This window comes from Sapajus apella, unplaced genomic scaffold (assembly GCF_009761245.1).
Source record: "Sapajus apella isolate SASKATOON/1434 unplaced genomic scaffold, GSC_monkey_1.0 scaffold10, whole genome shotgun sequence".
Taxonomy (NCBI): domain Eukaryota; kingdom Metazoa; phylum Chordata; class Mammalia; order Primates; family Cebidae; genus Sapajus; species Sapajus apella.
Genome location: NW_022436950.1, coordinates 35,766,578 through 35,792,955, shown reverse-complemented (window position 1 = coordinate 35,792,955; position 26,378 = coordinate 35,766,578). Strand labels below are relative to the sequence as shown.

The following is a 26,378-nucleotide window of genomic DNA, read 5'->3' as shown; positions in this document are numbered from 1 at the left end:
GAGGGAGGGAGGGAGGAAGGGAAGTGAGGGTTCAAGGAAGTGAGAAAGGAAAGGGGAAAAGAAAACAGAAGAAAGAGAAAAAGAGGCTGGGCATGGTGGCTCACCCCTGTAATCTCAACACTTTGGGAGGCCAAGGTGGGCAAATCACGAGGTCAGGAGATCGAGACCATCCTGGCTAACATGGTGAAACCCCGTGTCTATTAGAAATACAAAAATTAGCCAGGTGTGATGGTGCACACCTGTAGTCCCAGCTATTGAGGAGGCTGAGGCAGGAGAATTGCTTGAACCCGGTAGGTGGAGGGTGCAGTGAGTGAGATCACATCATTGCACGCCAGCCTGGCAACAGAGTGAGACTCTGTTTCAGGAAAAAAAAAAAAAAAAAAAAGAAAGAAAGGAGAGAGAGAGAGAAAGAAAGAGGAAGAGGAGAGAGGAAGAGAAGACGAGAGAACTGTAAACAGCTTCTCTAGAATTTAGGGCATTGCCATAGATGGTGTTTTGTCATCCAAACTGATTAAGGGTAAAACGGAAGAAATTGCTATTTCTTAAAAATATAAGCCACTGATAAACTGCCAGGATTTTTTTTTTTTTTGAGATTTTACATTATGAGAGCCAATCTGTAAATATTCATTTCCAAGGGGAAGTGAAATCGACAGGCCTCTCTGAACTGTCTTTACCCATTAAAATTAGGAAGGCTGAAAATTAAGAAAGGAGCCTGAAATAAGGCCAAATAAGATACCCAATAGAGGTATAAGAGAACAATAATTTAAACCCAATAGAATACCACAGGATTTTCAACATAAATTAAAACGAGGTTGTTACCTTGCTGGTCTCTTCCAACTGAGTGCCTCGTTTCCAGGCTTCAGAGAATATGGAGCTCACGATGCTCTGGGAACGGATGTGTCCTGCTGGCTGGGTATCAGAAACTCCACTATCAGACTGATTGGAGTGATTTGACTGAGACTCTGTTTAAAATAGTTTTTAAAAAATAGGATTAAGACAGTCAGTATTCTGACAGTATTAATATGTGGAGAGTCAGTATTCTGACAGTATTAATATGTATGTCTAGTTAGATCTTTTACACAAGGTCAAATGCTATGTAGAACAGCACCAAATTATTTTAATTCATTTCATCATATACACAGCCAGTATTTTCTATCAGAAAACTCCCCTTACCTTGGAATAGGAAATCTTAGATTAGTTTGAAATACTTTACCATGAGAGACTGATAATTATAATAAAAGATTCACATGACATTATTGGTATCCTGACACCCTGTTTTGCATGAAATCAACTCCAAACAATAAAAGCATTAATGAACCATCAGTAGGGGTCTCTCAATCATGTCTTCATTACATTGAGAATCAGACTTTTTAGGCTGGGCACAGTGGCTCACACCTGTAATCCCAGCACTTTGGAAGGGCAGGGTGGGCGGATCACGAGGTCAGAAGATCGAGACCATACTGGCTGGCTAACATGGTGAAACCTCATCTCTACTAAAAATACAAAAAATTAGCCGCGCCTGTAGTCCCAGCTACTTGGGAGGCTGAGGCAGGAGAATCACTTGAACCTGGGAGGCAGAGGTTGCAGTGGGCCGAGATCACACCGCTGCACTCCAGCCTGGGTGACAGAGTGAGGCTCTGTCTCAAAAAAAAAAAAAAGAATCAGCCTTTTAAATACCCCTGCCCTAAGGCCACGCCAGAATTGTAACTTAGGAATTCAGATCTATACACGACAATTACTTCCTTTTTTCTAGCAATGAACAATACTTAGAATTTGACCCTCTAGTGGGAAGTGTGCTTCCTAGGGATTTAGGTATTGGCTGCATAGGCAGCAGCTGTATTGTATCCTGGCCTCCCAGCAAAGCACAAAAAAAAATTTTGAGGGGAGTGGGGCCTGGTGGGAATGGCTGTGAGCATACAGCTTCTCTCTGCCGCCTGGGCTGAGGGACTAGCAAAATTATTTCAATGGATTCCAGATCAGGTAAGGTAACCATTTGGACACACCCAACTTGATGCCTGGTATCTAAGGGAAACTCAAATGTTAAAACTGATTCCATCCAATCACTGTGATGGGTGGGTATCATGAGACTGTGATATTAGGCACTTCAGCCAGTGTGGTCAAAGATCATAGCCACAAAGAAATCCTAAACCCAAACTCCTTTGGATAAAGTTAAGATAATATCCTCAGGGGAAAAATATAAAGCAACATAAAATAAAACTTACTCTATTTTCTTCTCTCTTGATCACCCAATAGTGAGTCGTTTTAAAAAAGTTAAAACTTCGCTAGCTTCATTTATCATCCCTTTTTAATATCTGCCTAATATTTTACACAAGGTATATGAATGATGCTGGAGCAGGAAAAGGCAGTATACCTAACTACTTCATAAAATAATGTGTCAAAGCACTTAAGTGCTAGGTGAAATTTTTAAAAACACGCATCTTTTCTCAATCTTCTTTAATTTCCTTTTCTAATCCTACTTGCTACATACTTTTACCTTGTCTTTTCTAACCTGTGTTCTGGGTTTTTTTTTCCTCCCATTTTAATAAATGTTTTGTTAGAATAGTTTTAGATATTTGAATATTGGCCTTAATCACAGGGTTGCAGCAGTGTTTGTCAGGTTTCTCCACTGTGAAGTTACCCCTAATCCCCACTCCATAATCATTGGAAGCAAGTCACTAAGCACAGCCCACACTTGAGTGAAGAGGTAAGCTCCACTTCCTTTAGGGCAAAGTGTCTACAGAAATCATTTAGAAATTTACACAGGACAGTTGTCTCCTCTTCCCCATTTATTTATTCAATTATTTATTTATATCAGTATAAAATGATCTGATATTTATGTCCATGGGTTACAATCCTATACTACATTACTTACTGTATTGCCCAAATTGTTCCAGCTTTGGCCTTTAGAGCTCTTTCAGACTGGCTCCTCTATGTATCCCTTTGACATATTCTCATCCAGTTTTTTTCTTTTTTTTTTTTTTGAGACAGGGTCTCATTCTGCCACCCAGGCTGGAGTGCAGTGGTGTGATTATAGCTTACTGCAGCCTTGAACTTTTGGGCTTAAGCAATCCTCCTGCCTCAGCCTCCTGAGTTGCTAGGAATATGTGTGAAGTCCAGCTAATTTTTAAAAAAATGTTGTAGAGATGGAGTCTTGCTGTGTTGCCCAGGCTGGTTTTGAACTCCTGGGCTCAAGTGATCCTTCCACCTAGGACTCCCAAAACATTGGCATTACAGGCATGAGCCATTGTGTCTGGCCCCACTGTCATTTTTTAAGCATTCCCTTACTTCCTGGCATTGTAAGATGTTCCAGGCTCATCTTGTATATATTCACTTCTGCAGCCCTATAATCAGCTCTCTGAGAGCTCTGGTTTCTTTTTTTGGAGAATGGCATTAGAAACCATGATCTACTTAGCAGCATCCTTGGCCAAAATTTAGTAAAACGAAAAAACAAAAAGAAACCTCTGTGATCTAGGGACTGGATATTCTCATTGTTCCTGGGGTATCACTGCTTCTAGTTCTCTCAGTAGACAGAACTACAAAATGTCTGTGTATATATACATTCTAAATTTGTTTTAACTTAATATTTAGAGACAAAATAGAGTCATACAGCTTTAAATATACTACTCTTAAACTTATTATTTCTTTTATCACATACAATGCAGGAATTAAAAAATTGCCCTTTTAGATGACATGGATCTCATTCATGAAACATGTTGAAGGAAGATTTATCTTAAGATGTAATCAAAGCGCACTTGTTTAAACGATGTGGGAATCTAAAGGAGGGCAGCTTCATCATGGATTCTGAGTACAAAAACTCTTTCCAAGTAATGTTTTATCACAAATTATGCTTCAACAGTTTTCCAGCAGTATGTGTATTTTGAAGAAATTTTATAAATATAAACAAAAAAACTGGCTTTAGAAGTCTCTATACTGATTTTTCATTTCAAATATATTTGTGAACTAGCCCATAATACTGTACCCTCTAACAGTTTTTAAAAAGTCATCTATTTTAATTTAGAAATTGTATGCCTCTGGTTTTTCAAGAATCAGGCTGAAATTTCCAGGTCTACTATTGGTCTCTACAGAGACCTTCATATTAATAGCAAAAAAGTGCTTTGAAGCATTCTGAACTACCTGGGATGCTGGAAGAACTGGATCCTGATTTAATGCTGGAGCTGGATAAGGAAGTCCAATCATAGGCTGACTCTGTCCTCTTCAAGGCTTCTTGGTAGTTCATATAGAGCTGCTTCCCATACTAAAAAGAAGACAGGAAATGATGACATCTAAACTTTACTGAGTATGATACAGAAGGACAAGGTAAAATGGGGGACATATTTCTGTTTACTGATTGATGGTCTGCATTAAAATTAATACCTATGATACTTCAAAAAATTCTTCTAATACCATAAATTATAATCTACTCTTATGTCTCCTCATTTTGAGGGGCAGCAAGAAATCAACACTTGATTCTGTTCATTATAAACATTAATTTTTTCACCCCAAATTCTTTATCCAAGGCCAGCTTTTCAGCACTTTTTAGGATACTGCTCCAAATGTGGTTGGTAAATGATCATTACTTAATTTAATTTTTCCAAAACTTACTTTACTTAGGCTAAACTCTACTATGTAAGAGTCATATAATCCTCCAAAGCCAAAATAAATCACTTTGATACTACACAAGCTTTTGCCAGCAATATTATTCCAAGTATACCAACTGTTAAAAGTATATATCTATAAACAAGGAAAAAAGACAGCATTTAAAACATAAACCTTAGGCCTGAAAAAACTAGACACTGGCAAATCCATGAACATGAAATAATTAGAATTATCATGACAATGAAAACTATATCATCAAACACCTCATTACTCCACCATCAAATCAAAAGGAGACATGCCTTCGCAATGCGGATCCCATTGACCCACTGATGCAGTGTCCTCACATCATCGCAACAAAGGTATTTGATATACTGAGATTTCTTCTGGATCTGTGGGTGCTGTAAGATTAAAGACAAAATCCAACTAAGTCCCTTGAAGAACTAAAGAAAAACAAACTTTATCAAAGCTTAAACATATCCTGACAAGTATAGGCCATTAGAGTAATGGCCAAAACATTTATGCTTCTTACATGGCCATAAGGTCAAATAAAATAGCCCATAAGAATTTTAACGAAGTAAATGAGAAGGAAACTTGTGTAAAAATTTAGGTCAAGATGTCCAAGTTAAAATAGATCTTCACATCTTGGAAAATTCCCAAACATTCCTTCTATATTTCAAGAAACAAAGTTAATCAAGGTTAACAAAGTCCATAAAATTCTCCATCTATAAGATTATGAAAGAAAAAAAGTTTAATTTCACTTTCAACCCACTGAAATTATGGGTGCAGAAGACTCCAAATCAGAGAGGGACTTTGACAAAACTTCATCGTTTGTCTAAAGGTGAGGTAAATTATTAGGCTGAGAACACCAAGCCGATGGCACAGCACCTGGGACAAGAGTCTACAGTCACACCTGTCACTGAGGTGGAGACAGGTGAGTACAGCCCTGTAGGCCCCTACAAAACTGCAGGGCTGCAGCATGTGCCTCCAGTGGACACACAGCTCTCAACAGCATCATCACATTTAATTTAGTTTTCACAACCCACTGCACTTTTCAGTTGAGGCTTGGATGAGAGGTGACTGACTGAAACTTGGCTATAAAATACAGGTGTTAGGAATATGTTTATGGAATTTTAACAGCACTGAGCCTCAACTACTAGGTCTTTGGAAAGAAAAGCCCTAAATGATACTTGTTCTGAATGTAGTAACTTAGGATTACCACATCTTTTTCAACTGTTCTGAAAACTAAAAAACTAATGGCTGTGTTTTGCCTGGAAAAAATTTTAAATTTGTCTTCAGTTATAAGAAAGAAAAAAAAGCTTTAAAAGAATTTGTTTTCCAAAATTCCCCAATCACATTCATTTGTTGTGAAAATCCATGAGATGGATAAAATAAGTAATTTAAATACATTTTCAATGCTGCAAGAATAGATGGCCACCATCGGAAGTCATATATCTATCTGCATTGTTAAAGATCAATCACTCTGGTCTACAATAAGAAAAAAAAAATTAAACCCATTAATTCTATTCTATTCTTTGTTTTTCAGAGCTCAGCTCCTATAACATTTAATACCAAAACCAATTTTCCTGTTGAAGGTTATAGTCAGTTTTAAACAATAAACCCTCAACAGTAAGAGGTCAGCAAAATAATACCTAACAGTCTTCCCTCCTGATAATATAGGTCCTCTCTTGGAATATGCTCCTTGTCCATGGTAAATTACATTATAATAAACCATCATAATGATCTTGAAAAAGCAAAGGAGGACAGATAGAGAAGTATGTATTCTTCTGTAAAAGGAAGGAGGAGGATTTTACCTCATTCATTCATTCATTCAACAGATACTTATTGAGAACTATTTGCCACAAACTATAGTTTGTGCAGAAGATAAAACAGGCCAACTGAAAAGAGCTTTCTTAGTGTTGCCAGTGAGGGCTTAAGTGACTGTTCTGCTTCACGGAGGCACTGCCTGCAGGGCAAGGTTCAGAGATCTTAGCAAGCTGCTTTAGATGGCTGGCAGCTACATCACCACCCACTCCCTTCATGGTGATTTGCAAACCATTCTTGACTGCATGGGTGTTCAACTGTAGCAGAAGCCCTGAGAGTACATGTGTGCTTCTATGTGTTCTGTACAAAAATAGGGCTTTTTTTTTTTTTTTAAATCAACACAACATCTGGGAAAATCAAAGAGAAATTATCTTCCATCCTGTTCTCATCTCTCCAACCTCGGAATACAGATAATATCCTGAAGAGTACTCTGGTATAACTATTTGAGTCTTTTTAAGTCAGCTATCAGATAATTTGCTACTTTAAAATTCCTTTTAAACCCTCAAAGTTTTTCATCCTCTCACATAATAAAGGCATTCATCACTTTCCTTATGGTCATCCAGGCTCTGTACAAGCACCTCTGCAGATTGTTTTGCTAACACATTATTTTATTAAAAGTGGCATTTACTGCACCCTTGCTATGTACCAGACGCTAGGTGAAATATTTCACATACTTTAAATTTTCATTCAATACTCACAAAACCCCTCTGATTTACGTATTATCTCCATGTTCCAAGAAGAAAGTAAGGCACAGAGTAAGATTAAAACAGCACCCAAAGTTACTTCTGGTAAGTGAAAGGTAGTACTTGAATTTGAACCATGCAACCTCATCCCAGAGTAGATGCTTTTAACTACAATTTTTTTTCTTTTTTTGGGGGGGCAGAAAGTGATTTATTTAGGCAGAGAAAGAGAAAAAGGAGAGGAAGAGAGAAAGTTTTCACGAGAGAGTGTGTGTGGAAGGGGACCACAGAGGGGATTTAACTATTATTTCATACTACTACTGCCTTATTAAAATGTGCCCCCTTTGAATCTGCTACCTCTTCTCCTTTTTTTCCCCATGATATTATGCTGTCACTTTAAAAATTACACCAGGGTTAAGACGAAGTCTGGAGGAGACATTCATTGCTAAAAACCAGAAGCTCAACATGTGGATTCTTAATGAGTCCAGAGAATATATAATGAAACTGCTCCCAAAACAGATGAATATCTATTAAGAAAGAAAGGTCAACATTTCATTTTTAAAATGATGCTAACAGGTTGGGCACAGGTCCCTATGGCTATCTCTTCCTCCCCACTTCTTTCCTGGCAGAGCCTTACCTCTCACCTATATCCCACAGTTTGTGAATTCTGACTGCTCTAAGCCAACCACAGCAGTTTTATTCCCTTGTCAGTGATTGGCTTGTCAGCTGAAAATGTACTCTGGGTCAATAACTCTCAAAAGGAGGGTGGTTTACTAGCTTCTATGAAATAGTTCCTTCCTCTCATAAAAGACAAATACAGACAGCAATAGTCCCTTTTCTGCTGGCTGGATCTATATGTGATGCTTAGAACTGTACCAGCCATCTTGTGACTATGAGGTCAGTCAACCTGAGAATAAGCTGATATGCCAAAGTAGAGTAAGGAAAGATGGAAAGAATTTGAGTTCTCACTGACAACCTTGAGCCACTGAAATAATCAAACAACTCTTATTGTTTTCATGTATGAGATCTCCCAATAACTTTCTTTCATATGGATTATGTTTACTGATATTGAAGGAGTTAAAAATGTATCATCCTGGCATATCGACTATTTTAAGCTAAAAGACACTTGAAAAATAGCAAGTACAGAAGATCACTCTGACTTTCGTACTATTTCTTAAAAGCAAAAGATGAAATTACCATGAGAAAGACGCCTTCCCAATACTAGAAAGCCATAATATCTTTCTCCTCAGGGACAAGAAGTTGAAACCAACAGAATTCTGTACAGACCTTGTTAAAATAACTCGTATCTCTAAGCCTTCACATATAATTTAGTTGTTTCTTCACAAATTATTCTTTGTCCAATCCAGTATACAAGTAACTGACTCTAACTGCTTCTTTGAGTCTTCATTTCTTTATAAGGGCTCCCATACCATGTAAAATTTCTATTATGTTTTTCTCCTGTTGACCTCTCTTATGTCAATTTAATTTATGTGCCCAGTAAGGACCCTAAAAGGATGGAAGTGAAGTTTTTCCACCCCAGCAATATTTACATTAGAAATTAAAACTAAGAAAAAGTTAAACTACAAGAATACACAGGCTAGGCCAGGCACAGTGGCTCACGCCTGTAATCCCAGAACTTTGGGAGGCCAAGATCACTTGAGGCCAGGAGTTCCAGACCAGCCTGGCCAACATGGTGAAACCCTGTCTCTACTAAAAATACAAATATCAGCTGGGCATTGGTGGTGGCGGGTGCCTGTGACCAGAACTAATCGGGAGGCTGAGGCAGGAGAATTGCTTTAACCTGGGAGGTGGAGGTTGCAGTGAGCAGAGGTGGTGCTGCTGCACTCCAGGCCGGGCAACAGAGCAAGGCTCAGGCTCAAAAACAAACAAACCCCAAAAAGAATAATACACAGGCTGAGTGCATGGGTGCAGTGGCTGTGGCTCACGCCTGTAATCTCAGCACTTTAGCAGGCTGATTACTTGAGGCCAGGAGTTCGAGACCAGCCTGACCAACATGGCAAAACCCCATTTCTCCTAAAAATACAAAAATTAACTGGGTGTGGTGGCATGTGCCTGCAGTCCCAACTACTTGGGGGACTGAGCTAGGAGGATCGCTGAAGCCTGAGAAGTCGATGCTACGATAAGCTGTGACTGTGCCACTGCACTGTAGCCTGGGTGACAGAGCAAGATGACCCTGGTCTCCAAAAAAAAAAGTTGCCATTACAATATACTGAAAATATACTGAATTTTATCAAAGCAATCAAAACGCCAAAATCCAAAAATCCTAAACAAATGGCAGTTCCCAAACTTAAGTGACAATTCTCAGAGCAAACTGAAATGATACAAACACACAGACCTAAGTCATTACCAAGGAATTACAAAGATGGAGCCAATGAGAATAAAATTATTTCTATAATTTTCTTGAATTTTTGTATGTCATTTTTATCAATGTTCTAATAGATCACTACAAATTTGCTTAAAATGTCAGTTTTTCTCAAAAGTACAGATATAATCACTGTAAGAAGTACAAAAGCTTGAATAAAGAAGAAAAAAGGAAACCTCCCTAAAAACAGCTCAGATAGATCACAATACATGCTTGGGCTATCATGATTATAGTTCAGGGAAAAAAAAAAAGAGACAAGAATTATTTCTGGACCAGATGACAGCTAGGGTGATTTGAACTTGGACACAGTGCCCTCTGATGGTTTGCTGAATAAGTACAGGAAAAGAACTAAAGCACATTTATGACCTACATTCAACTCTGTTCCTAAAATAAGCCTGCTGTTAAATGAGAATCTCAAATTTATATTCAAATATATTTTGTATCTTGCAACTCAAAGCTTATAATTCACTCCTTACCCAGAGATAACTGGCTCCGGGTCTGCTGTGATACAGCACATGCTTCTTTTCCTTACCACACTTCGCCATTCCTTTTTAAACTTCAAGAATAAAGCAAAAACAGTATAATTGATGGAATCCAAACAATTCTAAAATGGCCAATAATCTGCTCTATGTCTAACATCAATTAAAATTCCTAAAAAGAGATACGTGCTTACCTTTAGCACCAGACAATAGTCTGTAGGTGCTTTATATTTGTTCCGATAGTCCTGGCCATAATAAACATTAACATGATCCAGCTGGAGAAAGCACACCAGGTCCCGAGAGACCTAAGATCAAAACACCAAAAAGACCAAATAAATAATAATGTGCAAACAAGCAAATATACCTGGGTAACAGTTTCTAGTTAAGAATCAAAACTTTACTTTTACTAATACTAAATAGAAATTATTGCTATTTTACACAAGACAATGAGATGCTCCATAAATGTTTCTTCTTTAATCATCAACATAATAAAAAAGGTGGACCAATTTACTTACTGTTTTGTCATTCACAAGGAACACTAACTTGTTTGGGAGTGTTGTCATTTTAAAGATATTATCAATATAGCCTAGTATATTAAAAGCAATATAGTATAATATAACTCTCTGGAACGAACAAGGAAATATCAAGTTTTTCAGTGCCCATAAAGCATATGTCAAGTACAATGATTCACAACTGGGGAGTTTCTTCACCACTTAAATAAGGGCAACAATGTATGCTCATAGGATTGTTGTGAAGACTAGATGTGAAAATACTGTAAAAAAGTTTAAAACAGTCCTGGTACCCAATAAGCACCAAAGTGACAGCTACCCAAGGATGGCCCTTAGCAGAAGCATATTACCCAATCAAGATCAAAAAGCTTGTAATCCCAGAGAGCTGAGCTGTTCTTTCCAAACAAAAATAAGCAAAACTACTCTAGGAAGAGTCCCAAAAAAACAATAAATAAAACTATGATTTCACACTTGGTAAAGAGAAGTGAGATGGGCCCAACTAGTGACCAGAGAAGAAAGAACTTTCAGGTTTCCTCTTCTTTATAACAGTAATAAACAAAGCAATATTTTGTGTCTTCCATGAACTGAAACAAATCATAGCCTGGGTTCACCTTGTCAGCATACTCAATACAAATTAAAAGCAATTAGCATAATGAGGAAGTTCAAATTCCAACAGAAGGGAAACACCTTTGCTTTTCCTTTAGGGACATAGTAGATACCAGATGCTCGCAAAAGAAAATATCGCTTTTTCCAGGACTTCTTGCCATCATCTTTCAACCAAAGGACTCCTTCAATTTCTGGTACAGTTACAGAACTTCCACAAAAACATTCCTAAAAAAACAAGATGATTTGGAAAGACTTATGATAGTTGGATTCTCACAACAAAGTTGTATTTGATCCTGTGAAATGCATGAGTTATTAAACAAAAATGGTTTTATATTAAAACTAAGCTGCTAATTTAACTTCAATTAGAACTTTCTGACCAGGTGCTGTGGCTCACACCTGTAATCCCAGCATTTTGGGAGGCAAAGGCGGGCAGATCACTTGAGGTCAGGAGATCAAGACCAGCCTGGCCAACATAGCAAAACCCCATTTCTACTAAAAAACAAAACAAAACAAAAATAGGCCAGGCATGGTGGCACAAGCCTGTATTTCCAGTTCCGTGGGCAGTTGAGGCACAAAAATTGCTTGAACCTGGGAGGTGGAGGTTGCAGTGAACTGAGATTGCACCACTGCACTCCAGCCTGGGTGACAGAGCGAGACTCTCTCTCAAAAAATCCCCTTCTATTCTACACAATATGAATTTGGAACTACTATGGCAATCCAAAAACGTTTATTATGTAAAAATGCCAATCATACATGTAATACTGAATTTCTACCTGCAAACTTTTACCTAACACTGTTTCAGAGAAAAACTAACTTGACACATTAACTGAGCTGCATATAACCATACTTAAATGTCTTTCAAACAGCATAGTTATACTAAATTTAATAAAACTGTCAGGGCTAACCAAACACTTGACTTTTTTCACTACATTTAGGTTAGCTGTCAAACTAAATAGGAATATATTTTAAAAGAATGCCACATGCTAAGTGTATGATTAAACTTTAAAACTATCCATTTACGTGACTCTAAGACAAAGAGGGCATTCATTTAAAAAATACTGGCCAGGCATGGTGGCTTACGTTTGTAAACCCAGCACTTTGGGAAGCTAAGGTGGGCAGATCATGACATCAGGAGTTCGAGACCAGCCTGGCCAACATGGTAAAACTCCATCTCTACTAAAAATACAAAAAATGGCTGGCCATGGTGGTGGGCACCTATAATCCCAGTTACTCGGGAGGTTGAGGCAGGAGAATCGTTTGAACCTGGGAGGCGGACGTTGCAGTGAGCTGAGATTGTGCCATTGTACTCCAGCCTGGGTGACAGGGCACGACTCTGTCTCAAAAAAAAAAAAATTAATCCTAGGTTGAAAGGACTATAAACACTCAAAATTCTAAGTTCTCAACACTATGTTTTGATAAAAATCTAATATTAATAAATAAATCATGTATTTGTGAAAGAAAAAAGAAATCCTCAGAAAACACTGATATAGGATATTTGGGCCCAAATTAATTTCTTTCTCCTCAAAGTACTGAAAAATTAGAAATTATAAGGAGGATTTTTACTTAACTGTAGCTAGTTATCACTATGAAAACTGAATGCTGATCTTCACTTTCCTAATTGCCTTGCTGGTAAGTAAGGGTTTATTTAGGTTTTCAAGTATACTGACTTCTTTGATTTTAGTTCTTTAAAGTCAGCCAAAAATTCAATTACGGTTTTCCAAAATATGATCATGATAAAAAAGGTACTTAATATTTTAATTTTAAAATGTGCAGGAAAATGGGGGGTGTCATACCTCCAAGAGGACTTCTTTGTTTCTATCTGCCATCTCAGCTGTTTCCTTTTTCCCCAAAAGATAATTCTGGAAAAACAAATATATGAAAGGGACGTGTGGGGGATGAAAAAAAAGTTAAAGGATAAATCCACTCTGTTATTCCCTTGGCACAGATGTATGCATGTTTTCTTCTAGAAAAATAGCAACTCTAATTTCTGTTGGTATAGAGTAGAATAATGAGGGTACTCCTTTGAAAAGTTACCTGTATATGGGCATCATCACTAAAATGCTTAACACAGGTTCCTCCTTGCCTGTCCACTTGTCATAAACTGCCCTCACCCAGATGTGAGATGATATTACATTCAACAGCTGGCAAATATGTTTTGGGATACCTAATGAAAGCTATATTTAAAGAATCTGAAAGTACAAGTAAGGCAAATTTCCTTAAAATATACTAATCTAGATGTAGAAAATTTGTGTTCTGGCTTTTTAAGAAGAAATCCCAAATTCTCTGAGACTATAATAATCTCATTGACTTGACTGAACTAAAAATCTGAATTCTAATCATTAGTACACAGTCATCCCTTGTTGTCCATAGGAGATTGATTCTAGGACCTCCCCTGTATATCAAAATCCATTGATGCTTAAGTCCCTTATAAAAATGGAGTCATATTTGCATATAACCTACGCACATTCTCCCTTGTACTTTAAATCATCTCTAGATTACTTGTAATATCTAATACAGTGCCTACACATCACTTAATTTGCATGAATTCCACGCAGTACTCAATGTGTGGCATATTCAAATTTTTTTTTTTTTTTGGAACTTGGAATTATTTTTCTGAATATTTTATATCTGCAGTTGGGTGAATCTACAAATGCAGAACCCACAGATATAGAGAGCTGACTGTAATTATTTTTTGTAACTGCCTACAAAAATATCTGTTGATACCCCCAAATACATATTATTCACTAAGACATCCAGAAGAGTGTCACAATTAAGGCATCTGAAGCATAACTATGCAATGCCTTTAACACTGCTGCTATTTTTTCTCGTTATTACTTTTTACTGTGGAGTTCTTGTTTTTCCTCACCTACTGAGTTTTGTAAAATGTCTAGGTATTGGGAACTATTAACTCAAACATTATTTTGGAACAAGGGAAGATGTCAAATAAATCAAAGTAACATTTATTAGAATGTGGAGCCATCTGGTAATCAAAGTTACTGGGATGTTTAAAAAAATAATTCCCAAAAAAAGTTGTCAACTGGATAAATGGCTAGAGTAGAGAAGTACTTTTCTTTGATGAGATGACAAACTCAACAAATAAATAGCTGGGTTCAACACAGCTCTGGATTACAGAGCCAAAAGACCTGGTAACTCGCTAGAGCTATACTTCTGCTTCCAAAACGGCTCACCCCATCTGGCTCTGGAGGACTGGGAACCTCTTTGGGGTCTAACACATGGGCACCAACCAACTTTCCACCTCAGTAGTAGTAGCAGTAGCGGTAGTAGTTGTAAATGCTCCTATAGGATTTTGTAAATGCTCCACCATCATTGTTTTAGAACTGTCATCAGACATGTGGACTCTAATCACCAGCTATAACAAATAAAAAGAACAGTAAAAGAACACTGAAAAATGGCATTCTAGAAAAGGCACTTGCCTAACACCAAATAAAATTTGGATTAATGTATCTGCATGTAAATTAAAACAATGACTTTATTATGCAAAAATAAAGGCTAAAAATCAGACATCAAATAATCTGTTTAAATAAATTTAAAGCATTTTAAAAATATAATAGATCAGGTTATAATGTTATGATTACTCTTTTAGGAAAATTTAGAACCACAAAATGACTTCTTTTATAATGTATTTTACCCACAAAAAATAATACATGTGAAAAATGTATTACTAGGAAGAAATGCCCCCCTCTCTCTCTCCATATCTTAGAGGTAAATTACATAAACAAGGTAATTCTTTACAAATCCATAAAACTGATAAAAATCCCAAACCAGGAAGAGGCCCACATATCACCTTTTTCACTTGTGCCTCTTTAATTTTCTCTAGGGCAACTCTGATCTTCTCAGCTTTCAATTTTGCTGCCTGTTCTTCCTGTGAACACAAAGCATTTCAGATAAACAATGCTAAGATGATGAAATATTTGAGAAACCTTTTTTTATCCTTAAGGATGTTCCTAGCATAATTTCATTAAGAATATAACTTCACATACATAGAGCACATTTAAAAAATGACTCTGTTCACAAAAAGCAGACATATTGTAAAGAAACATTTTATAGATGCAGACCTGAAGATACCTTACAATAAGGCATTTCAACATCCCATATTCCAGAGAAAAAAAAAAAGAAATCTGTGATGCAGTAAATTACCAAGTTTGATTTTGTTAATGTGAAGTAGATAAATTTCAGGTTCTGGGATAGGAGATATATAGTGGCCATCTTTGGGCCTGACAATTTGTTTTACTGGCACAATCCCTCAACTCTGAATTTATACTCCCTCCAAAGTAAGGACAAGCTTTTGCATACTAATGTTTTGTTCTGTTGCGCTGAAACTATATCGTTGTCATAAAAATATCCACAGCAAAAAATATTTACTTATTTACAACCACATAAGAACCCTTTAAAAAATAAAAAGTATAGATACAGTCTCATTAATATACCAATACAAACACAGGAAGCTTCTTTATTGCCTAAGTTTCACTCTGCTTTGGAATATCATATAAAGTAATCAACATCTCATGTCAGTAGACTCAAAATTTGTTTCTATTAATTCACTGACAAGATTTTTAAATGCTAATATAATTTTCCAAATAACTTAAAATTTCTAGTAACTTCTACCTTAGAAAACTTAGATTAAAAAGCAATAAAAATTATAACAACTAAAAATATACTTAAACTATTTGTCTATTTTTTTCTGAATTAGCATATAGTACTCTAATACTGGTACTTACTTGTAATTTCCAGCAATAGGCCATAATATGCTGTGGCATTAATCTCCAATTTTAAAAAAACTTGTATAAGTAAACCTTTGCTTATAAAGGATTATTTTCTATTTCTAGGCTTTTGATTACTCTGGAAAATATGTAAGAAAAATGAAAACTTCTTGGTCGGGTGCAGTGGCTCATCCCTGTAATCCCAGCACTGTGGGAGGCCAAGGTGGGTAGATCGCTTGAGGTCAGGAGTGGAGACCAGCCTGACCAACATAGTGAAACCCCGTCTCTACTAAAAATACAAAAATTAACTGGGTGTGGTGGTGGGCGCCTGTAATCCCAGCTACTCAGGAGGCTGAGGCAGGAGAATTGCTTGAATCTGGGAGGTAGAGGTTGCAGTGAGTCGAGATCATGCCACTGCACTCCAGCCTGGGCAACAAAGCAAGACTCCATCTCAAAATAAATAAAAAAATAAATAAGATAAAATAAAATTAAACTTCCATCTTATATATTCCTTTAAGTCTAAAAAGAAAAAAACTAATCATATCAGCCAAACTTTATCCTCTCTGCATTGTGATGAAAACCACAATCCATATGTTATTCTTCATTAAAAAGCTAAAGCTTCCAGGGCAAAAAACAAAAAGTGAAACTCAATTCAGTTCATACATTTATTCTGTCTACCTAAATTCTATTGGCTTTCTTATTTATGAACTGCTTTTCTTTCTATTTTATACTCTAGGCTGTTTCCCATCATTTCAAGCTTAGCATTTACTATTCTGTGGAACAGAGAAGAAAACAGTAGTTAGGGAAGGCAGTGAGCTTGGTTGCCAGAAATCTGATCCCTTCCAATGAAAGGAACCAGTGAATTAACATAATAACCAAGGTCTGGAAATACTATCTGTAAACTCAATTATGCAGAAAACAAAAAACTTTAGTTTAAAAATAGAGAGGGCTAAGACTCAATTCTTACACTATTATATATTCATCTAACTAAAGATTAAATCATCCTATTTTTAAAGAATCCTTTATGCAAATAAACAAATAGCAGAATTATGAAACATGTTGACTACATTTTAAAATACAAATTTTTCTCTTTTTAAAACAAACTATAAAATGAGGAGACTAAATTACCGTCATTAAAACTCTTCCGTTTTTAGAATTCTGAGTCTTAAAGAAACAAAATTATTAGGTAAATTACCCAAACTTATATGCATTTTTAATGAATAGAGCACTACTTTATAAAGGAATCTGCAATACTAGCATTTTCCAGAAGTTTTTATGAAATCAGTTACTTGATAATTTTGGGGGAAGAGAAAGAAGAAGGCAGAAGTTTCATGAATATTTTCTCAATGGGATAATGATCTTCTTATATTCCGCATGGCTGATTTGCCACATCCTTGTATTGTCATGAATTGCAAAAATGAAAATTTACCAAGGTATATTTACAAGTTTCACTTCATATTCCTGAAAAGTAAATTTAAAGTCTGAAAAGGAAAAGCTGGTATGTGGAATCAATGTTTTGTACATTTGGAATACAAACATGAACTTCTTTTTTCTTTTTCCTTTTTTTTTGAGATGGAGTCTTTCTCTGTTGCCCAGGCTGGAGTCAGTGGCACAATCTTGGCTCACTGCAACCCCCACCTCCTGGGTTCAAGCGATTCTCCTGCCTCAGCCTCCCAAGTAACTGGGATTATAGGTGCCCGCCACCATGCCCAGCTAATTTTGAACTTTTATTACAGACAGAGTTTCACGATGTTGGCCAGGCTGGTTTCGAACTCCTGACCTCAAGTGATCCACCTGCCTCAGCGTCCCAAAGTGCTGGGATTACAGGCATGAGCCACCACGCCCCGCCAAACATGAACTTCTAAAAGGCCAAATTCTTTATGGTATTATATAATCTGTAAATGTATCATTTTAAAAGTATAGAAGATGCCCTCAAAGCTGAACATATTTCTGAGAAAAAAAAGGAATATTCAAGAGAATGAGAAGATAAGTAGGCACAGACTTGGAGAAAAATATTTGCAAAAGACAAATCTGGTAACTGTTGAGAGAAGAGAGAGAGAGAGAGAGAGAGAGAGAGAGGAGGCTCTTAAAACTTAAAAGAAAAATGAACATGATTTTAAAAATAGGCAAAAGATCTGAAAAGATAACTCACTAAAGAAGACAGCTAGTAAGTAGGCATATAAAAAGATGCTTAACATTATTTGTCATTAGGGAATTACAAGTACAATGAGATACCAGTACACACCGGTTAGGAATGGCCAAAATCCAAAACACTGACAACACCAAATACTGGCAAGGATATGGAACAATAGGAACTCTCATTCATTGCTAGTGGGAATGTAAAATGGTACAGCCACTTTGGAAGAAGTCTAGCAGTTTTTTACAAAACTAAAGGTACTTTTGCCATACAATTCAATTCAGCAATTGTGCTCTTTGGTATTTTCCCAAATGAGTTGAAAACTGATGTCTACAAAGACATGTACGTGGATGTTTACAGCAACCTTATTCATGAATGCTAAAACTGGGAAGCAACAAAAATGTCATCCAGTAAGTAACAGATAAACTATGGTGCATCCTGACAATGGAATATTATTCAGCACTAAAATGAAATGAGCTGTAAAGCCATGAAAAGACATGAAGGAACATGAAGTGTGTAACACTAAGTGAATGAAGCCAATCTCAGAAAGCTATTTAGTGTATAATTCTAACTACATGACACCGTAGAAGTCAAAACCATAAAGACAATAAAAAGATTAGTGGTTGCCAGGGGTTAAGGAGGAAGGAGGAATGAATAGGCAGAGCATAGACTATTTCAGTGCCCATGAAACTATTCTGTGTAATACTACAATGGTGGACGTATGTTATCATATATATGCATAGAATGTACAATACTGGCCAAGCACGGTGGCTCACGCCTGTAATCCAAGCACTTTGGGAGGCCGAGCTGGGTGGATAACCTGAGGTCAGGAGTTCAAGACCAGCCTGGCTAACATGGTGAAACCCCATCTCTACTAAAAATACAAAAATTAGCCAGCGCAGTGATGGGCACTTGTAATCCCAGCTACTCAAGAGACTGAGAAAAGGAGAATAGCTTGAATCCAGGAGACGGAGGTTGCAGTGAGTAGAAATTACGCCACTGCACTCCAGTCTGGGTGACACAGTAACACTCCGTCCCCCCAACGCCAAAAAAGGGTGTGTAACCAACTGACATACATTAAACCAATTAGATTTCCTAACCATCAATAAGAAATTTTTATAAAGCAGCTAGATGGGGGGCTATTTTAACAAATCCAAATCCAGCTGCTTTTCCATTTGCTCAAAATGCTACTCTTTATGCTTATATAAATTAGTCCATGTTAAAACTGTATGAAATTAAAATTTAAGAGCTGGTTTAATTTCAACCTAGGCATATTTTAGTTTATACTTCTCTAGTTTTATTAAAGGATAATCCTTGCTAGCAGCTTTTTGAAGAAATAGAACTAATCATGATACCTCTTTTAGTGTCTGAATATCATCCCTGGAACAAAGCTGAAAATGAAAATGCTTATGTCAAATTGCAAGACTCCTAATATTTTTATGCTTCCTGTCGGTAATAAGCTCTTTCTCGGAGAGTTCTATGTGTCTACTATATTTAAGCAATCACCATATCTTTTAACTATAACAACTTTGGAAAAATAGAAATTGTCTTAAGTTCATGGGGTGTTGTACAATACAGAAAAAAACAACAAACGTTTGCTATATGTTTAGATGACATACTTAGAAGATTTCCAATAGTTTATTTATAAAGGCAATGCAAATCTACATTTGATGTTTACAGCCCAAATTTAATACAAAAGACAAAGCTTTATTCATCTCATGTTCTGGTGCCAAAGTCAGGTATTAAGTCTTCTGCCCCATATCCTTTGACTATCCCTTTCTTCACAAATATAAGTAAAAAAAATACCTCACACATATAAAATCTTAAATTTCTCTCCTATACCTTCTCTTAAAGGGTAAGAGACAATCCACTTTCTACTGAAAAACTCCTGTGTGGCTATCAATAACTACCAAATGCCAAGCCTCCTCAAATTTACATAAAGGACAAAAACTAGGTGAAGATCCTATGATTAAATGAAAGCCAACACTGTGGTGACAAAGTGTTAGAACATTCTCTATGGTGTAAAAATAAGAATACTTAAAGTGCTACTGTTGCTAAGCTGTTCCTTCAGCTGAGAAGTTTAAGCTTTGTGGGTTCAGAACAAACCCAATTCAAATTCAGGGGCTAAACAGTGGTTAATAATTTCTTCAGGATCTAGTTTATTTCACAGATTACAATAAAAAGTTATGTAAATTAAAATGATTCAAATAGAACTTGGAGTGATATAAGCAGTTTAAGGGTCATTAAATAGTTATTACATAACACTGCTTAGAATCAAAATAGTAACAGTAACAGCCATAGCTGATCCTTGAAAAACCTAAGTTTGAGCTACATATGCAAATGTTTTTCTGTAAATACATTTGGCCCTCCATACTGGATGGTTCTGCATTCCTAATCAAACTCAGATAGAAAATACAGTATTCTCAGGATGCAAATTTCCCTGTTTAGGTCAGGCATGGTGGCTCATGCCTATAATCCCAGCACTTTGGGAGGCTGAGGCGGGCAGATCACCTGAGGTCAGGAGTTCAAGACCAGCCTGCCCATCATAGCAAAACCCCCATCTCTACTTAAAAAAAAAAAATACAAAAATTGGCTGGGAGTGGCGGCATGTGCCTGTAATTCCAGCTACTCAGGAGGCTGAGATAGGAGAATTGCTTGAACCTGGGAGGCGGAGGTTGCAGTGAGCCGAGATGGCATCACTGCACTCCAGGCTGGGTGACAGTGCAAGACTCCGTCTCAAAAATAATAATAACAATTAAATAAAGTAAATAATGAAAATAATTCATTATATAGAAGGATGACTTATCATGTCCAAGGTGTCAGGACCAACTTCAGGACTTGAGTATGTGCAGGTTTTGGTATCAATGGGGGTCCTGGAAGCAATTCCCTGTGTATACCAAGGAATGGCTGTTGTTTATCTTTAAACTTTGTTTTTTTGGCGGGGAGACAGGGTCTCACTCTGTTGCCCAGGCTGAAGTGCAGTGGGTGTGATCGCGGTTCACTGCAGCCTCGACCTCCTGGGCTTAGGTGATTCTCCCACCTAAGCCTCCTGAGTAGCTGGAACTACAGGCATGCGCCACCAAGCCAGGCTAATTTCTGTATTTTTTTTAGAGATGGGGTTTCACTATGTTAGCCAGCCTGGTCTTTTACTCCTGGGCTCAAGCAATCCACCTGCCTTAGCCTCCCTTCTGGGATTATAGGCATAGCCACTGACCATGTTTATTCAAAACTTGCAAAAAATAACTCTGTTTGTGGTAGGAACTTTGTTTTGTTCACTTCTGTAGCTCCAGGGTCAAAAACATTGTCTGGCACATAGTAGATACTCAGTAAATATTCGTTGAATGGATAAATGAAGTTATTTATTCAAGTTTCCAGCTGCAGTTAGAGAAAAATAAAAAAGCCTCAGTATGGCTTGAGTGATCTGGCTCCTCCTGCCTGCTTCTCCAAACCCAAATCAAGACACTTGTACTTTTATTCAACTAGGGTGACTCTGGCAAAATGGTTTTTTTTTCAATTTCTCAAACATGCCAAGTGCTTTCCCTTGACCTATCTACATGGAACACTCCCTTGTGCCCCAGGCTGGCTTCTTTGCATCCTTCAGGCTTTAGCTTAAATGTTACCCTCCTAGAATCCTCTGATCTCACCATCTAAATAAAATGTACCCCGAATCTTTTCCCCAATATGTTCTACTCCTTTGTTTCCTTCATAACACTTAATGTGATTTAAAACTTCTTTACATGCTTGCTTGTCACTGTTTATTATCTATCTTCAGTAGACTGTGAGCTCCTGAGGGTGGGGAATAGGTACATTTTATACAATGTTATATCCCAGCACCCAGCAATTCATGGCTCAATAAATATTGTTGAATTGGCAATGAAAATGGGAAAATAGTAAATTTAATCTGAGAGCCGTGTATAATAAAATGGATTGGAAGAGGGACAGGCACACATAAAGAGCTAAGAGTGAACCTGTAGTAGAGTGGTGGCAATGGGAATGCAACGAATGGTTGCAGATTTACTGAGCCTCATTAGAAATTGGAGACATTAAATGAAAAGAAAGGTGGCAAATATGATCAGAGGGCTCAAAGCTGGTAACTAGGAGAATGGCAGCATCCTAAACAGAAACAGAAAAGATGACGACGGATATAAATTATGGACCCCAGGGATAATGTAGGTAAGTAAACTAAAGACCTGTGGGATTTAAGGTACTGGTAAGATGGTGGTGATCTTCTAGGAAATGCCTAACAGCCATCTGGAAATGTGCTCTTGGGAGAGAGATCCAACTAGAATAGAGATCCTAGTTGAAGATATAAGTGTGGACTCTAGGGAAAGAGAATAAATAAAGAATGAAGAAGGGAGAGCTGAAGAAAACGGAAAAAGAGCTATAACTGGCTTAGACTTTTACACTTCCCTGATCTTGAAACTTCTACCACCAGTCATAGATCTGCTTTAAGGAGAGAAACTCAGGGTAGAGAAAAGGTCTTACTGTTGACTTTGTTCAAGGGTCTTTGAGGTGCTTCTTGGGGAGATTTTAATTTTGGTCTACCATCCTCTTTCATCAATGTACAAAGTTAGAAAGAAATTAAAGCAGACAAACCTCAGATACAATAATAAAAACTTAGGGACATTACCCATAACTATGTATATTTTTCAGAAATAAGTCTGATATTCTTGTATTTAATATTTAAATAAGCTAATAAAAATAAAAACATGACTTAAAAAGAGGTAGAAAGCAATCTAACTTCCCTATTATATTATTATCTAGTTAATGATGATAATGGCTAAAAGATTTTTAATGAGTATAAAATACCAGCCCAGTGAAAATCTGGCTGGACTGATTCAAAACATTCCAAGCGCAGAAAACTGGACAATTAAAATTGCAGCTTCCTCTTCCAATTTGACTAAATTAATATTAACTAAGATTCTGTTTATATGAGTAAATGTCTTAATTAAAGAGATGATAATTAAAGAACTAAGAAAGTTTACTAAAGAAACTCAGAGCATGGATAACTATTAGTAGTAAAAATTACAATTAAAGCAATGTTTTTTAGACTTTAAAATGCAATAGTGTTAAACTAGAAAAAGTACAACATACTTGGGAAGATTATTAGGCATTTACAAAAGTTTAAAAACTAGTGAAAATTACTGAATATATTTTATACTCTCAATATTGCCTGACAGTCATTAAGATCATAAATAATTACCTTCTGTAAAGAAAAAGTATCTCTATTAACGATAAAGATGCTAGAATAAGAAAATAATAATATAAGAGCATGATCAAAAACAGAAATCATGTTCTACCTACAAGGCAATAAATAGTTAACATGCATGTGGAAAGAAGTATCACCTTGGTCAGCAAATGAGAAGGTTTTCCTGCAATGTTTCTCAGAAGAAGGGAGGTTTCCCTGTCCAGATAGGAGTGCTTGTGCAGAAAAGAGAGAGAGAGAAAAAAAAGGCAATAACAGAAGTCAGTGGAGGTTTTATGTGTTTAAAACATAAAGTAGACAAAGTAAAGAATGATTCTCTATAATCTATCTCGTATCTTTCCCCTAAGTTGAATGAAATATGTCCACAAAGAAAAGTAAAAAAAAAAAAAAAAAAAAAAAAGAAAAGGAAGAGGAAAGTAAAGACATCATTTGTGCCCATAGGTGTGTTCCAGCTGACTCCTGCTGATCCCTCCCTATTTGGGAAAATGGATACTACATTTTGGGAAAATGGATAGTACAAACATCACAGAGCCAGTCTGCCTTCTAGGCCAGCATTCATGAACACTATACACAGCACACAAATAAATGCATGTCAGAGACCAATGACTAAACTTCCTTTCTCTTGTTGAGGTCTATCAAGACCTACATAGCTTTAAATAGTTATTTTGATTTGAATAAGACATTATTTTGAAAAACTTTTCCAAGTATTTCTGATCAATTCAATCATAGCTGCACCAAGAGGAAAAATATTCAATATTTTGCCTGATGGATATACCTGTTTTCAGTACAATTTTGTTAACCCACTCATATCAGAATATAAATAGGAGTACATTGCACAGTAAAGAATTTGCATCGCAAATGACATTAACAAAATATTCAGAAGTGTCACACACTTAAATTGATTAATTCAAGTAATTGTCTTCCTGAAAATTATCTGTGAATGGCATAGTTTGTTATCATTCACCCCTTAATAACTTTTCAGTAATATGTTATAAGATATTACAATTGTATTTCATTTATCCTTAAATTGCAGTTGTTCTGATATATATGTAATTTGGATTGGCCTCTCATGAAAAAATTCCAAATTAGTATTTAATGCTACATAGTGACTAATCACCATTTAAAAAAAATGTACAATACAGCTGAGTAAAAGTATAGAAAATATTCTGTTACATTTTATAAATCTAAATACAGGTCAAGTTATTCTTGACAAATTATTTGCAAAGAAATTAATGCAAACAAATACTAGAGCATTACCCACTACAAGAAAGTACATGGTCCCTAGAACTTTGAGAGGCCAAGGTGGGTGGAACTCCTGAGGTCAGGAGTTTGAGACCAGCCTGGCCAAAGTGGTGAAACCCTGTCTCTACTAAAAATACAAAAATTAGCCAGGCGGCTGGCAGGTACCTATATATAATCCCAGCTACTAGGGAGGCTGAGGAAGGAGAATCGCTTGAACTCAGGAGGCAGAGGTTGCAGTGAGCAGAAATTGAGCAAAACTCTTGTCTCAAGAAAAAAAAGAAAGTACCTATATGTTCATATATGATAAAACATACTACTTCAAGATTAAAAACATTGTTAAAGATGACAATTATCATTGTTCCAATTTTTTTTTTAATTAGACATATTCACCAAGATTAGCACTAACAAAGTCAAACAATAAGAACAGACAAAACTATCCCTCATTTAACTAGATTGTGTAGTTCTCCTAAAGGTAAGACTGACTGACTGCTCCATAAAGACACTAGGTAAGTGGAAATTTCTGAAAATTCAATTTAGTTTGAGGTTAATGCTCAGCCAAGGAAGAGGGAGGGAACTGGGAAAAACAAAGAACAAAAAGCACAATTTAAAATAGTAGCCATTCTTTGGTTTTCTTTAGTTCTTTTTTTTTTTTTTTTCTTGAGACAGAGTCTCACTCTCTCAACCAGGCTGGAGTGCAATGGTATGATCACAGCTTACTGTAACCTCTGCCTCCCGGCTTTAAGCAATTCTCCTGCCTCAGCCGCCTGAGTAGCTGGGTTCACAGGCACGGGCCACCACACCCAGCTAATTGTGTATTTTTAGTAGAGACAGGGTTTCACCACGTTGGCCAGGCTTGTCTTGAACTCCTGACCTTGGGTAATCCAGCCACCTTGGCCTTCCAAAGTGCTGAAAGTATAGGCGTGAGCCACCGTGCCCAGCCATGTTTCTTTACTTCTCTAATAAACTTGCTTTCACCTAAAAATAAAAATAAAAGAGCAACTATAACTTTCATTGCTCTTATTCCCATTCATTTTTTACTATTCAAATATAATGGGGAAAATGTATTGTTACACAATTACTATGTAAAACATATATAACATATTTCAAGAAATTACTTTCTTTAAAACTTACTATTTATCTTATAAAAATTACTTTTTTAGAAAAAAGATCTCCAAGTGAGTAGAGTATCTATATTCAGATAATTATATTTCAAATTTTAAAAACTAAAATCTGCCTCAGGCCATCAAAACAAACTACGATTTGGTAAATGTAATTCCAAACATTAAATTCAAATTTAAGCTCTTAAAGAAAAAAAAAAAAAAAAAAGATTTAATCAGTTCTCCATCTCATGACCTCAAGACTTCAAATCACCAAAAAACTGATAATTTGGTAAGTATGAGGCAATGATATTTAATTGTATCTGTTTAATGACACAGAATAGTTGTCTATTTTGAAATGTTAAACTATTTAAATAGCTTAAAATAAAAAGAGGGTAATCATTATGGTTGGTGGTCCCAAAATATGCCACATTCAAAAAATGAGACCACAAACAATAGCTAAACATGATCATAAATTACATCCTGCATGGATGGTTACGTAGCTATTCACTGTTTAGTTATTAGCAGTGAGGAAGGCCAGGTCTCCAGGTTCTATTTAAATTACAGGTATTTGTAGCAGAAGCAACAAATGTCTAGAAACCAGAAACAGCAAACTCCACTGGGCACGGTGGCTTGACCTGTAATCCCAGCTACTCAAGAGGCTGAAACAGAAGGACCACTTGAGCCCAGGAGCTTAAGGCTGCAGTGAGTTAGGATTATGCCACTGCATTCCAGCCTGGGCAACAGAGAGAGACCTTGTCTCAAAAAATAAAATAAAGTATCTTCTTCTAAGTGGTACCAGCCATAACACTGATCCTAGAATTCCTTGCTCTTCCAAAAAAAGGGGCAGGGGTGGGGTGAAACTGGTTACTGAAGGATGCAAGAGGGTGAGAAGAGTGGT

The 26,378-nt window shown here is 36.6% G+C and overlaps 1 protein-coding gene across 1 annotated transcript in view; it reads right to left on the bottom strand.

Moving 5' to 3' along the window:
- The window catches only part of RAPH1 (Ras association (RalGDS/AF-6) and pleckstrin homology domains 1), a 93,814-nt gene that overhangs the window by 10,312 nt on the left and 57,124 nt on the right, over window positions 1–26,378 (bottom strand). The window contains exons 5-12 of the mRNA XM_032278804.1: window positions 14,880–14,957; window positions 14,304–14,444; window positions 12,868–12,981; window positions 11,156–11,299; window positions 10,154–10,264; window positions 4,896–4,994; window positions 4,135–4,255; window positions 820–962 (exon numbers count right to left, since the gene is read on the bottom strand). Coding sequence (XP_032134695.1) covers window positions 820–962; window positions 4,135–4,255; window positions 4,896–4,994; window positions 10,154–10,264; window positions 11,156–11,299; window positions 12,868–12,981; window positions 14,304–14,444; window positions 14,880–14,957 — 951 coding nt within the window. The remainder of the gene's footprint in view (window positions 1–819; window positions 963–4,134; window positions 4,256–4,895; window positions 4,995–10,153; window positions 10,265–11,155; window positions 11,300–12,867; window positions 12,982–14,303; window positions 14,445–14,879; window positions 14,958–26,378) is intronic.